The sequence below is a fragment of the Microtus ochrogaster genome, chromosome 24 (genome assembly GCF_000317375.1).
Source record: "Microtus ochrogaster isolate Prairie Vole_2 chromosome 24, MicOch1.0, whole genome shotgun sequence".
NCBI lineage: Eukaryota > Metazoa > Chordata > Mammalia > Rodentia > Cricetidae > Microtus > Microtus ochrogaster.
Window position 1 is genome coordinate 10074757 of NC_022024.1, and position 15299 is coordinate 10090055.

General features: G+C 44.5%; 1 protein-coding gene across 1 annotated transcript in view; it reads left to right on the plus strand.

The window, feature by feature from the left end:
* Myrfl (myelin regulatory factor like) overlaps positions 1-12159 on the plus strand; it is a 108798-nt gene extending 96639 nt beyond the window's left edge. Inside the window, exons 20-25 of the mRNA XM_005358035.3 lie at positions 4321-4383; positions 5568-5655; positions 7933-8007; positions 11446-11557; positions 11881-11955; positions 12073-12159. Of these exons, the coding sequence (XP_005358092.2) occupies positions 4321-4383; positions 5568-5655; positions 7933-8007; positions 11446-11557; positions 11881-11955; positions 12073-12159 (500 nt within the window). The remainder of the gene's footprint in view (positions 1-4320; positions 4384-5567; positions 5656-7932; positions 8008-11445; positions 11558-11880; positions 11956-12072) is intronic.
* Positions 12160-15299: the final 3140 nt, after the last annotated feature.

Consider the following 15299-nt stretch of genomic DNA (forward strand, 5'->3'; position numbering starts at 1 on the left):
TTTTGCCATCATGAGAAAATACTAGAGGAAAACAACTTAGAAAGAAAACACTTGTTTCGACTCCTGGTTTTAGAGGACGCAGTCTATGGTGGAATGGCCACCTTGTTCTGGGCCTGTGATGGTAGATTACCATGGCAGCAGGGATATATTGAGGAGGGGCGGTTCACCTCTTAGCAGCCAGGAGATGGGAGAGATAGAGAGCTTTTTCTTGCTTTTCTCCCATCCTGGTCCCATCTATTGAATGGTGCTGTCCACATTCAGGATAGGGCTTTCTCTATCAGGTGTGCCCATATAACAATCATCTTTGGAATGACCCACTGACACCCCCTCCCCCTGAGAAGGTGCTGTTCCAATAACCTAGACTCGGCTTCTTAAAATTCTCTATCCATGATTCTGTCTCTCTGAGAGATTTCTAGTGACTTGAGATATATAAGTATATAAAATAGGCATGAAAACCAAACACTTACTGATTGGTGTGTGTGTTTAAAGAAATTAATTCTAAAGCAGTTCTTTGGTATTCCTATAATACTGATAATAAATCATAGATTTATTTTAAAGACCATTGAGTGGCTCGCTATCACCTGTAACTCCAGTTCCAAGGGATCCAGCACCTTCTCTGGCCTCTTTGGGAATCTTCACACACAAGAACATACACGTAGAACATACACACCCTCAGGCACATACACATGAAAAATTTGGCAAAGAAGACATTTTAAAAATAATTGAATCTTGGTTGAATATTTGATACTGAAGGACCCAGAGCCTCTCTATTATTTTGGGGGATTGATCAACATTTCGATTTTATCATCACTGATGCTGAGAACGTCTGTGCTGAAGTACACAGCACACAATTGCAGTCCTATGTTTAGGGACATTTTAGAAATGGTTAGAAAATCTTTCCTAATTCCAAGCCAGGATTCACTTAATGACTTTTTATGAAACTCAAGCCGGCAACCCAAATAACAATTTTTATAATCAAGCATTCGAACACAGTCCACCCAAAAGACAGGCTAACGATATTGCCATGCTGAGAAAAGATGGCAGGGAGCTATTGCTAGCGAATGATATGTTGCTATGAGAGCAGAAAGCTTTGCGGTTGAGGAAAAACACAGTAGCATCCTAAAGTCTTGAATGTGCGCTGGCATGATCCAGGCCATCTTAGTTGGTGTCTGGTGGCGTGAACACCACGTGTTCATCGGATGCTTAGAAGCAAGGCTGCCGGCTGAGTGTGGGTGCTGTCAAAAACACCAAGACTCCAGTAAGCTTGTGATTGTGAATTAACATTTGGTTGGTGTGCACTCATAGCCCTTTTACTGTTCACAAACATCTCACAACTATCACTATTCATTTATGTGACCCCTGTATGGTCACAGTTTAAAAAACCGTGGCTGATTCATCTCTCAACGAAACTGACTTGACAACCAAGGTTTGCCATTACACCACCAGGTGATGGCTCTCGCTATCTACTTTTCTGTTTATTTTTCAAGACAGGGTTTCAATGTATAATGGCCCTAACTGTGCTGGGAATTGCTTTGTAGACCAGGCTGGCCTCAGACCCACAGAGATCTGCCTGCTTCTGCCTGTCTCTAGTGCTGAGGTGAAAGGTGTGTGGACCACCACCTCCCGCCTGCTCTCATCTAGGGGCTGGAGAATGGCTCAGAGGTTAACCCGAGGACCCAGGTTCCGTTCTCAGCATCCACATGGTGACATACAACCATTTGGAACCCCAGCTCCAGGGGACCCAATGCCCTCTTGTGCCCTCTTCAGGCATGGACATGCACAAGGTGTATACACAGACTTGCAGGCCAAACCTCACACACATACATAATCTAAAAAAAAAAAAAAACCTTTGTAAATAATAAAAAATTAAGGATTCTTTTTGCATAGTCCTGACACCTGAGCAGTTGCCTCTTGAAAACAGCTTTGGGAACACCACGTTCTGCTGTAGGCAGATGCCAGCTTTGGCTCTGTCCCCACCCCAGTAATCCAGCTCCTGTCTTCAGCTGGCCGAGTCCTCCCTTATACTTTAGACTCACTTTTTCCTTATGTGGATCTTGCTTCACTTAACTGCAGGATGGCAAAATGGTGGTGTACAGAATCACACAGTGGCTTCATCTGTCAAGGCTATCCCCATAGCCCTCCTTTCGGGCTGTCATTAGGTGCTCGGAACAACATCTAGTAGAAAATGTCAATAAATAGTTGGTATAGTTATCATTATTATCCTTTGCTGCAAGTATACAGCATGTGATTTTTCCTAATATGGAATTACTCAAGTTATTAAATAACCAGGAAGGAACACCCAAGCCGTTTTATAACCCAGCTCATCTCCTGATACCACCAATGCTGTTCGTAGGAAAGTTAATATTTCGTAATTTTACTGTAGAGATAGTTTGCTTCTGTTTCTTTCTCTTCCTTTTTACTCACTCTACACAATACCTCTGAACCATAGTCTCTAATTTGATTGGATCTATTAGGTAGGAGAGAGGCCATGGAAGTAGGCACAGTAGAAAAAACCAAGTGGAGCAAATGCCCCCTCGACTTCACGCCCTGGTGATACCTGGACTGAATTCTCAGAGGATTACTTCCTAAACAAGAGTATTGCCTTCTTTCCTCTGAGTTTCCAGGACAGGTCAGAAATCAAATTCCAGTGTGCATGTGGTTGTTTCTTCTTTGTGCCTGGTTTCTGAATGTCAGTTTGTAATGATTTTTAATTTTCACCCAGAAAGGAAATCTGAGCCTCAGCAGCCACTTATGAGCTGGGTTTGGGTTGGGCACAGCTGTTGCCTTTAGGGCCTGTTGTCACCCAAGTTGAAGTGGCATCAAAACAGATGAACAGGAAGATAGATGCCAACCCAATGAAAGGGACACTTAGTTTCGCTCAGCAGAGGAATGTCCTGTCCTTGGAGCAGAGTCTTCTGACTCTGATGTGTCCACACAGACACCCTCTAACGACTTAGCTCCATTGTCTGAATATTACATAAGCAACACATAGCAATCCTAAGTTACCATTGTTTGAATATTACATAAGCAACACATAGCAATCCTAAGTTATGTGAGTCAAATGGCTTTGATTAGCGATGTTATTGGTTCAGAATCCAGATGAGAAATATAACTACCATTAGTATCTTACTAATCAGAGAAAAAATGCTTCCGTAATATGATTAAGGCTGTCAGGAATTATAGAGAGTTGGAGAACAATAGGTTTTTGTTGGGAGCAGTGAGACCCCGGATCCTGAATTTCTTGTAATCCCCTGATCTGAGTGCCTACAGCTGCTCTGAGCGCGAGACCTTCAGGAGTTCCTGATGGCAGGAGAGTGGTTTCTGGTGGGTTTGGCTGGGGCATGGCTATCTCTATATAATCTGCCCCTGAACACAATAAAGGGGCATTCTTGGGGAATTCAAGGATGACCCGTGTTGCTGTCTCTCTGTCTGTATGTGTCTGTGTATTTTAACCTCCAGCCCCTTGGCCGAAGCTCGTGAACTGGGTGCCAGTGCACAGAGCGCAGACATGGGGGCGCGGTGTGCGGCAACTGGAGGTCTCCACCGAGATTTCGGCATTTGGAGGTCTCCACTGAGATATTGGCAGGTTTTTTTTTTTTTTTTAAATTTTTTAAACTACGAAATGGTCAAGAAGGAATAAAAACACATTTGTACTTAAGGGATACACAGGGGTTATGTGCTCTGGGCTCAGGGGCAGATGAGCGTCACTGACTGATGTGGACATGCTGTGGCTTTGGGAAGGAGGCAGCTGTGAGCTCTGGGGCCTTCTGGAGTGAGAGAATGGTAGAAAACCCCGCCTGGGTGGTGTAAATGACAGACATTTGTTTTTGGACAGTTCCGGATGCTAGAGGTCCAAGATCTTGGCCTTAATAAATCTGGCTTCTCTGGAGGTCTTCTCTTTGCCTACAGAAGGCTACCCTTTGCTAGGTCTTCAAATGGTCTTTTATTTGTGTGTGCGTACATGCACAAAACCCCTCCGGCATTGCCTGGTATGTCTTCATTTCAAGACAACTGTCAGGACTAGAGCTCATTCAGCTGTCCCCATCCTCTTAACCCCCTTTTGAAAGGCCGTACCTCCAAATACAGTGGCATTCTGAGAAGAAAGTACTGGGGTCTCAGCATATGACTGGGTGTGTGCAACTTACCCATCCCAGATGGCTTCTTGGGTGAGGATGAGAAGCTAGATCTGGAGGAAATAGGATAGGTGTGGGTAAGTGTGAAGGCGGGAGAGGGAAACGGTGGAGATGCTTTCAGCTCAGAGCTCAGCTTCGTATCGTCCTGAACAAGATTCCATGACTGACAGATGTTTTCATTCTTCAGAAGACAAAAGCAAATCATTCCTGGCAAGAGGTGCGCTTATCAGCCCCGAATGGGAGAGTGACCGTAAGTAGACATTTAAGAGACACCTTTTTTATTTTCTGGGGCTAGGCAGTAAGTACCACAGGCCGTAAAAGCATTACTGGAGTGAGAAACAGTGACAAGCACCCTACCTTCCACACCCACCCACCACACACACACACACACATATACACCCAGACACACAACACATCACATACACCACACACACCACACACATACACACACCACATACACACAGACCACATACACACAAACACACAGACACACACAGGTATACACACACACAGGTATACAAACAAATCCACAGACACCACACACACACATATACACACACAGACACACATCACACCACACATACCACACACACACATCAGCACACACACACACCATACACACGACACACACAGGTGCACACACAGGTACACCCCCCCCCCACAAATCCACAGACACCACACACACACATATACACACACCACACACACACCACTCACACACACATCACATACACACAGACACATAGACACACACAGATGCACACACAGGTATACACATACACACACCCCACTGTGGACACCTGTGTGGCCATGTTTTATAACCAACAACAGTCTGACAATGAGGCACTCAGGATGGTCACCTGAAGCCAGAGAAGCTGTGGTTCAGTTCTGTGGGGTTTTTTTCTTCTGGTTTTCTGAGACACGGTTTCTCTGTGTAACAGCTCTGGCTCTTCTGGAACTCACTTTGTAGACCAGGCTGGCCTCAAACTCACTGAGATGTGCCTGCCTCTACCTCCCAAGTGCTGGGGTTAAAAGCGTGCACCACTACTGCCCAGCAAGCTCTATGATTTTAAGAATGTCTTTGAAGTTCCTGCCTTCCTCTTTTGTTCTGACTGTATTTTTAGTTCATTTTCCATTTCCTGAAGCAGATTCCCCCATCTCTAGTAAATTCCAATTTAGCAGGACTTCTATAGCCCAGAAACGCTTTCTGGATGTGATTCGGGCTGTTTCCAGGAGCCTGGCTTTTGATTAACAATCTCTTAAATTTTGCTGTAACCACTCATTCCCCCAAACAAAAACAAAAGCCTTGCCCTGACTTTTTTCTACTTTTCCCATTTGGACGGGGACTGAACGTTTGTCTTGGATCTGAGCGGGAGCACAATTCTTCCCCCCTGCACAAGAGTTCATGTTCTCTCCCTATTCTCTTTACTACAGGGATTGATACAACCATCACGTCTATTCAGATTATGGAGATCCAGCAGACGATAGACCACCGGTACTGCAGCAGACTGCTTCGCTGCGGGTGGGTAAGCCTCCTGCGATGCCCTGGCTGCTTCTGGAATTTACTCAATGTTATAGTTTTGAGACTGGAATGAAAACCAAAGCTCCATGTTGAAATCCATGTGTGTTTACATTGTTTCTAAAGTAAAAGCACGTTAGGTACATGGACTACAAGGGAGTTCAGAAATAGTGGGCATTAGCAAACATCAGTATACCACAACTCCCACGATCCCAGTCTTCTTGTTCAATATCTCGACCCCAAGCAAAATCCTGGGGATCAGGCTGACTCCTGGGGGCACACACTAATGACCACAGTGGCTAGCTGTCTTTTGAACACAGGGTGGATGTGAGTGAGTCGACATTTATATAACTACAACGGATATTAGTATAACTGCAGTGGAAATCTGGCTTAGCTTAGTGTGGCTTTTGTTGTAGGAGGCAAACAATTGCCCAAATAGTTAAGACATTTTTCTACATCATCATCCATCCCCGGTGTTTATCATACCCCTCCCCGTGAAAAGCAGGGCAGTGTTGCATCTAGCTAGACACGTTAGATTACAAGTGGCTGCAGCAAGCGCAAATGCATATCATAAACATTCAGAGTGGGACTTATTTCTTAATTTGATACTTACTGTTGAGTGCCCAGAGGTGGGACATTACCTTCACTCAGGGTGTGGGTCAGTGAGGACGGGTTCTGTGGGTTTTCAGCATTAGTGCTTTTTTCACCCCAATAGAATGTGTAGGCTTCAAGTTGAAAGTCCAGAGTTATAAACATAACGTATTTAAAAATTATTTATGGCACATGTTTATAACCACATAGAATTCTCACATTAGCTGTAAGAAGTTGGTGTTATTTATCTTTGTTTTGTAGCTTGCTGTGAGCTGAACGAGTTTGCGTTAGATCACACCTTTAGTAAGCATCCGAGACAGACGTTAGTTAACGTGGTGGAGTGAAGATGATGATGGGTCACATGATTCGGGCCCAGGGTCTCAAGCAAAATGTTTGTTTCCATACATTCATTTCTCACCCGTAAGGTAGGGAGGGTTAATATCGGGCTAGTGGGGGTGCTGAGAATCTGCAGATATCTGAAGGCCTATAATGGGAAAAGGATTCTATGTACTTAAGCTTCCCAGCTGAGTTAGGAACTCTGATCCTAAGGCAGATGGGTAGTTTGAGTGTGTGTGTGTGTGTGTGTGTGTGTGTGTGTGTGTGTGTACACCAACAATGTTAAGGTTTTTTTGACATGTGATTGACAAGAAAACATTAAATATATCAGTGATGTACAATGTGATGTGCTTTCTTCTATCTTGGTGTACAACTCATGTATTTTTAGTTTTTTGATTTGTTTTTTTTGAGACAGGGTTTCCCTGTAGCTTTGGAGCCTGTCCTGGAACTAGCTCTTGTAGACCAGGCTGGCTTCGATCTCACAGAGATCCGCCTGCCTCTGCCTCCCGAGTGCTGGGATTAAAGGTGTGTTGCCACTACCACTACCACTGGGCTTTATTTTTAGTTTTTAAAGATGTAACAATAAGTAAAAATTGCACATATCCAAGGTTCACAGTGTCTTATTCTGTTATTCCTAAATATTCTAAATTGCTGGCCTTTTCTGCTCCCTGTATGTTTTTTATTTCACATTTTGACCATTAGTGTAGTATTATTTAAGCAAGATAACAAATGACTTATCTGATTTGTGTTGTTTTCCCATGCCATCTGAGGACTGACCAGTCATAAGGAGTGCTTGAGTACATCCACACATGCCTTTAGCTGGAGTAGTTCATTCTCGTAGGGATCAGGGCAGCCCCCTCCTCTCTAAGAACCTATTATTTGGTAGGTGGACCTAGGGATGAGCAAGTCTACCTTACAATTTCCTCCATCACTAAATGGTAGTCAGGACTATAATAATTACAGTTGGCTTTGGTTCTAAATATATACATTTCCTGCTAACATTGTTTAAAGGGGGCATGACTTACGTTAATATTATCTCAGGTCTCCTTTCTAGGAGGATTTAAGTTTACTTCATTTTCCTTCTGAAATTTGTTTCCCTATGACCAAAGTCATTTCCTGTGCATTTGATCTGGGACTTGACTTTCCATATTTATATTAAGGTACAAACACATTCATTCTGATATTGGATGAGTTTGTTTCTGAAAACTACAGAAAAGGAACCAGGTTAAACTCAACTTTCTAAATTTATCATGTGATGTTTCCAGTTTACATACTATGTAGTAAATAGTAAAAAGCTCCTTGAAGCCTTTTGGGCATATTTTGACTTGTGATTTTATTTTCTTTTAAAATCAGGCCTGGACTTTATAATTATAATATTCCTGTTAATAAGAACACACCCACCAACGTCAAATTCTCTCTGGAAATCAAGTAAGTGCATGGCTATAAAAAACAAGACTGCTTTCTCATTCACTGAATAGTAAATCTGAATTGATGTCATAGTTTAGTGAGTTAGGAGGTAAAACGCTGTCAGTCCGTGTTAATTGATAAAGGGTATAGACAGTGGGGTCATCCGGGCCCCTCGGAAGAGTGGGGAGGAATGGAGGCCACATTCTTGCTTGTAGGAAATTTGATATTCAGAGGTCTCAGGTTTGCATTGGCTGCCTTCCTTGAACTGGGGTAGGAACACCAATATTAACATGGCCCCTGGATGGGAGCTGAACATTTTGGTGATCTCCAGGTGGCAATACAAATGAGGGTGGTATTCTTTTGCTTCAGGACAGAAAAAACACAAACAAACAAACACCCAAGCCTGAGTTTTGAATTGGGCAGAACAGGATTCGAATTCTGTCTGTTGCTTCCTCATTTTGTGATCTTAGGAGAGACAGTTACTGTCTCTGTGCTACCATTTCTCCACCTATAAGATGAATATTACACAATGCCATGGCGTGTAGCATTGTTATGAGAACTGTCGCCAACACTCATGGAATTGGCAACTGTCATTTATTGAGCACAGACTACCCATCCGCTAATGCACATGCTTATCTTGGGGCATACAGTCCTATGACAGCCATCCAGGGATGAGTTTCTTCCTAGTGTATGCTGTACATGTGGGACACTAGGGTACACAGGTCAAATGTCTGGAGCTGGCGAGATAGCTCAGTTAGTAAATTGCTTGCTACACAAGGTGAGGACTCAAGTTCAATCCCCAGTACCCCCGTGAAAAGCTGAGTTTAGAAGTCCTTGTCTGTAGCCTCAGTACCAAGAGTGTAGAGGCAGGGTCTCCACTAGTCAGCCAGTCTAGCCTTAGGTGGAATATGGGTTCCCTGTCCCAAAAAATAAGGTACAAAGCAATAGAGGAAGATACCCAGCATCAACCTCTGGCCTCCACATATGCACATACATGGATGCATACTACACACATGAACTATGTTCTGACTTCATAGCTGGTAGGTGGTGGTACTGTGCTTCATGTGTGGCCCCCAGAATTCCTGCCAATCTCGTAAAATGTGTGTGGGTACAGACAGTATTCCTTTTGGATGTGTAGTTAGGCACTCAGTGGACAGTAGCTTGTTTTATAGCTATGGTTTCTCTAAAATCACAGCTATGAGTCAGAATTTAATCACCCCAGAGCTCAGAATTCTCCTTCCTTCCTTCCTTCCTTCCTTCCTTCCTTCCTTCCTTCCTTCCTTCCTTCCTTCCTTCCTTCCTTCCTTTTTTTGTGGTGGTATGGATCAAACTCAAGGCTGTGGGCATGTTAGGCAAAAGCTCTGCCTCTGAGCTACATGTCCAGCGCCTAGGTATTCTCAGACAAAATAACGCAGTCTGGCCTGGCAGTCCCTTCTCCAGCATCCACTTCCGGAATGCAGGTGTGTACTGCCACGTCTGCCCTGTCATCTCGTACTTTATGTAATTATTTCAACCCACTTCCCTCAAATGTGTGCAATGAGCTTTGCCGAAGGAGAGAGTTTTATTCGCTCTCAATTCTAGTCTTACCCTTGCTCCTGAATTCTCCATCTTCTCCCTCTTCTCCTTTCCTCAAACTTCACTCCCCACGCCCCCCAGCTCTTCTTCCCTCGCTCCGCTGTTCCTCCCCCATCGTTCACTGTGCCCTGGTCTCCTCTGTCTCACCTGGACTTCATAATTCCTTCTTTCTTAATTTTGCTCGTCGAGGAGGTAGTGAACTCAGTCCAACTGCATGCTGGGGGAAGGTAGCCATAGTTTCATGACGTAGAATCCACCATGAACCAACGCCGAATGAATGGTGAGTATACTAGCCTAAGAGCCCAGGTGTGCTGGGCTCCAGTGCCTGTTGGGGAAGGCAGAAGAGCATCTCTCTTCTCATTCCTGGTTTTCAATAGAAGGAAATAAGATTATAAATTAGAACCTGTGAAGGGCCTTATCACCTTGAACTATTATATCAAGACTTTGAGTTTATGAACCAGTTTTCAAATACCAGTGATTTAAACATAAGAGAGATAGTAGCCCCCACGTATCTACAACTTTACTTATCCATGATCAACTGTGGTCCAAAAACACTGAATGGAAATTCCCAGAAATAAACAATTCTTATGTTTTACACAATATATTGTTATGATCATTATCATTTTATTTTTAGTGATGTTAATCTCTTTGCTATAGTTAATTAAAAAATTATTCTCTCTCCTAGATATATGTATCTGAGAACAGATAGTAAACATGGGATTTGGTGCTATCCAGAGTTTCAGGCATCCACTGGGTGTGTTTGAAAAGACGCCCTGAGGATGAGGGAGCTATTCAGCTTAGAACGTGGGGGGGGGTTCTTATTTTTGCAAAAAGGGACGAATCTCATCCTCTAGGGAAGACTCACTCTTCTCGTAGGTCTTCTTCCCTCATAACTTTAAAAGCAGATGATTTCTTTCTCTTTGAAAAACGTAGTTCTTCGGCAGTTTCAAGCATGTGTCTAATACATTCTGGTCACCTCTACCCCTTCCTCAGCCTAGCTCCTTCACCCTTTCCCCTACCCCTTCCTAGCTCCTGCCCACCCCTGCCGATCTCACCTCCCTTCCAAATCATGGCTGATGTTTGCTTTTCTAATGCAATCTACCCAAAGCAGGACTTTACAGTATCTAAAGTCTTAGGGGCTTCAGATAAATGTAAATTCAACTGCCAGAGAAACAGATGCATCCGAAAGCAATGACACATAGAAATCAGAGGTTTTGATATAGGGATTAGAGTTCTGATTCTAGACTTAGAACCCTATCATGATTTAGTCATCTGAGTGAGGGTCAGCTTCCTTCTATAGCAGTGAGATGAGAGCAAGCTCTTGGCATCGCTAAGGGTTATATAATCAGACGCCTGTTGTAAACTGTGCTGGTCAGTTTTATGTCAACTTGACACAGCTATAGTTATCAGAGAAGAGGGAACTCAGCTGAGAGAATGCCTTTGTAAAACTGGGCTGCGGGAAGGCCTATAGTGTAGGGCATTTTTTCACTCAGTGATGGATGGGGGAGGACCCAGCCCATGTGGGTGGAGCCACTCCTAGACTGGTGGTTCTGGGTTCTGTAAGAAAGCAGGTTGAGCAAGCCATGGGAAGCAAAGCAGTAAGCAGCACCCCTCCATGGCCTCTGCATCAGCTCCTGACCTCCAGGTTCCTGCCCTGTCTTAAGTTCCTTTCTGTCCTGACTTCCTTCAAGGATGTGGGAACATCAACCAAATAAATCTTTTCTTCCCCAACTCGCTCTTGGTCATGGTATTCATCATGGTGATAGTAACCCTAGCTCAGTCATGGCCGCAGGGAAGCTTTTTAAGTACCATCCCTACCAGTCATCTTCTGATTCGTTGTAGATTCTACTAACTCCTTTTCCCCTCTTTCCCCATATCTTGAAGCACTACAGAGCCATTGATAGTCTTCCAGTGCAAATTCACCCTTGGGAATATATGTTTCCACAGTCAAAGGGAAAGAAGCCAAAGCCACAGACAAGACTCCCCGATGACTCAGGTAATCAATGTTTCATGGCTCCCTTACCCATATGTCCTGGTTCCAGTACAAGTCATTTAGGATCTTGGCCTCTGCTCCCTTCAGAGGAAGGGATGCCTGGAACCAAATGCTAGCTCTTCTTGTTAGCTGACTTTGGCCGCCACGCTTGGCTCCTCATTGTCCCTGTTTCCTTAAGGGACTGTAGACTGTTCTAGCAACATATATCAAAAGCCGTTGTCATGGAGCTTCTCCTAGAGTGGGCAAGGGTACACTGCCCTAGCCTGCCTCCTTCCGACTGCGTGTAACGTGTGGTATGAGATGGGAGTTTCTCCTTTGTTTCTTAGGGGTATCAGCACATTTGGAGCCTCCCCGTGGCCCTGTTCTCCGACAGTGCCTACCATTTCCGAGTAGCTGCACCAGTAAGCATGCCATTTCTCTCGCTTCCTTTTCAGTAAGAAATTAAAACTCAATAAATAAAAGAAACACCAACGAAAGTTAACTTTTATGCTCGTCTTTCTCTTTTCCTGTCCCCACAGGATTTAGCGGACTGCTCAACGGATCCTTTTTATGCTGGGGTTTTCTTCACCGACTACTTCTTGTATTTCTATCGACGTTGTCACTAATTTATTCGAGTTCAAGGACTGCACCAAAGGGGAGTGCGCAGACATGCAGTTGACAGAAACTGGCATTTCCTCTCGCCGCTCCTGCAAAGCGTTTATATTTTTGCTGGAGGAATTTTTCAGGTTTGACTTCCAGTGGTTTTGAGACTTAATGAGGAGAATAAAGCGTTTGTCGGAGGAGGTGGAGTTGGATTCTGTCACCTCGATGAAGGAAACGTGTCTGCGTTGGGTCTGAAAACACAGCTTCATTTGCACCAGAAGCTGTGAGACCAAGATTAGCTTGTCTAGTATTACTCTTGGTTATCGCGTTTCTAGGCTTTGGAGGAAAAAGGACCAGGTTACGTTGGGTCCACTAAATATGGAGAATTTGTGGCAATGGTGGAGGAGGGGCTGGGCTGTGGGAGAAGGTGAGCACTGTATGACAATGACCTTGAATATAGGCAAACTGATGTGTGCATGCAAGTGGGGTGTGTGTGTATGTGTGTGTGATATGTAAACATTAGATATAAATTGATTTGACAATGCAAAGCTTTGCCATGCTTGATGAATACTGGGTTTTCTGTGTGAAGACAACAGAAGCTCCTATTTCTAGAGCCCTGGTGTAAGAGTTTCTTGTGTGTTGCTTTCATTGGATAATGAATAAAGAAACTGCCTTGGTCTAGTCGATAGGACAGAGTAGACAGAGTAGACAGAACTGAACTCTGGGAAGAAGGGCAGAGTGGCAGATGCCATGGATCTCTTGCCTGAGATGGACGCTGGTTAGAATCTTGATGGTGATAGTATCACAGTCACATGGTGATACACAGATTAGTAGAAATGGATTAAATTTGTAAGAATTAGCCAATAAGAAGTTAGAGCTAATGGGCCAGGCAGTGTTTAAATGAATACAGTTTCTGAGTGATTATTTCGGGTGTAAGATAGCCAGGAAGCCAGGACGACAAGCAGCCTCCTGTTGCAGGGCCCATTGAAAGTAACCAAACCAGTTAATTCATCTCCTTATTCATTCCCTTGGATGGCAAGACTGGTTCCACAGTGCCTCTGTCTGCCCACTGTCCCCAGGACTCCATACATGGTGGACAACATGGTCTCTTGCCTTGGGAACAGTGAGCGAAAGTTCATTCTTTGGTGGCAACCAGCTGCTGACTAATTTCCGCTATGCTGCCAGCTCTTAGAACGCTGAGTGCCAAGCCACACAGAGCACAGTGCCACAGTACAGGACTGCAGAATGTCTGGTTTCCCTTTAAGTCACTCCGGTCAGTGGGTCAGCGATGGTCAGTAGTGACCACACCTCTACTCGGAGATACAACTAAATGTGTGTCATGTGGCTAGAAATGGCTGCTCTGATCTTGGCAGTCTAGCGAAGACCGAGTACTTGTCCTCACAGGGGCGCTCTGAAAGAAACTCCTTCCTGCACAAGGAGTGCAAAGCAGTGATTAGTCAGGAGCTGGGGCTCCGCTGCCCACGGGCTCACCCTGGAGTTCACATGCTGGCTATATCCATGTCTCCTTAGCCATGGTCTTTGACTTCCCTAAATACTTGTAGAGCAGGGAAGTCTGGATGTGAGAAAGGCTTAGTGAAGACGAAGCAGATAGAGCACAGGTAGGGTCTTCAGTCAATACGGACTAATTCTTAAATGCTTGGGCACAGTGGGCAGATTGCTGTTATCATTTCGCTGAGTAACTAAACACACAGATGATGAAACATTTTCATCAACCAAAACCCAAACTGCGCACGGAACATATGCATCAGGCTTAATTCTCTTCTCTGTGTTTTGGAAACAGTCCTTCTTTTGCTAACTGCATAGGTTGTGTGCAGTATGGGGGAAAGTAGTTTACTCCTGGAAGCAGCATTTCAGGGCCTTCTTATACTCAAATTTGGGGTGGCTTCTCCTGTGCTGTGGGATGCATCAGCCTGCCCCCACACAACTTAATGGTCTCAGGTGGGGCTGTGGGACACAGACCCACTGGCTCGACTCTTCTCGTGAAGGAGTGTTCGTCACAGCATAAATCCCGCATCGTATTCAAATCGTTTTATCGCAGGCACCCTGTGAGTTCCACGTTGCTACAGTAGCTCAGTAATACCGACCCTAAGGCGGTTTCTTTAAAGCGACTGCTGTTTCCCATTAGCTTCCATTAGAAGCTTGAAGCATCTCCTCCTCCCCCCTCAGCAGCGAACCTACAGGAGACTGTTGAGAGTCTTCAGACAGGATTTAGACTCAGCAAAGACTCGAGGTGACCTCTGACACATTGACATCAGTTATTGGGGGAGCCACGGGGAGATTGTGTATTTGAAGTGCCTTTCCTGATGCAAGATGTTCTCTGTGGACCAGGCTGCCTCAAACCCATCATCTTTTCCTCGCGCCAAAGAACACTTGGTTTTCCACTTGAACATTCCCAGCCTCTAGTGATTAAAACGCCTTTAACAGCCTTCCTCTTCAAAACTCGTTACCCCGTGACCCTGAGGAAAACACCTCCGAGTCCTGAAAAACATACCCCTAAATCCTAAATATAGCATGTCTCTAAAGTGTCACGCCACCAAAATGGAGGAATTTGGAGAAACTCGGACAGCAGCTAAGAGACCCTTAGGGGTTGTGGTGACTAAATGCAATATGACATCTTGTGTGAACTCCTAGAATGAAAAAAGATAATAGTTGCAAAAAAAATATGAATAAAGTATTTATGAAACTCTAGGTTTCAGCTAGTAAAAATGTGTGAAAATTCATTTAAATGTGAACAGTATGTCATAGTCACATAACGTATGAGTCACAGGGGAGGGCTATGGGGGTGACTGAGTGGGTAAGAGGGCTTTCTATGAAGAATGATTACCTGTGTTCAAGTCTTCTGCGCCCATATCAAAAGCCAGGCATGGATGCATGCCCCTGTAACTCCGCTGTTGGAGGAAGGAGACAGGCAGGTCCTACAAGCTGATTGGTCGGCCAGCCCAGCCAAAATGATGAACTTCTAGTTCTGTGAGAAACCTTGTCTCAAGGCAACACGACAGATAGCAATAGAGGAAGAACATGGATACACTGATGCCTGCCCGCTTTACATGCAGCAAACACAAGTGTGTATCTCTCTCTCTGTCACACACACTCACACACACACACACACACACACACACACACACATGCACAGGAGAAACTG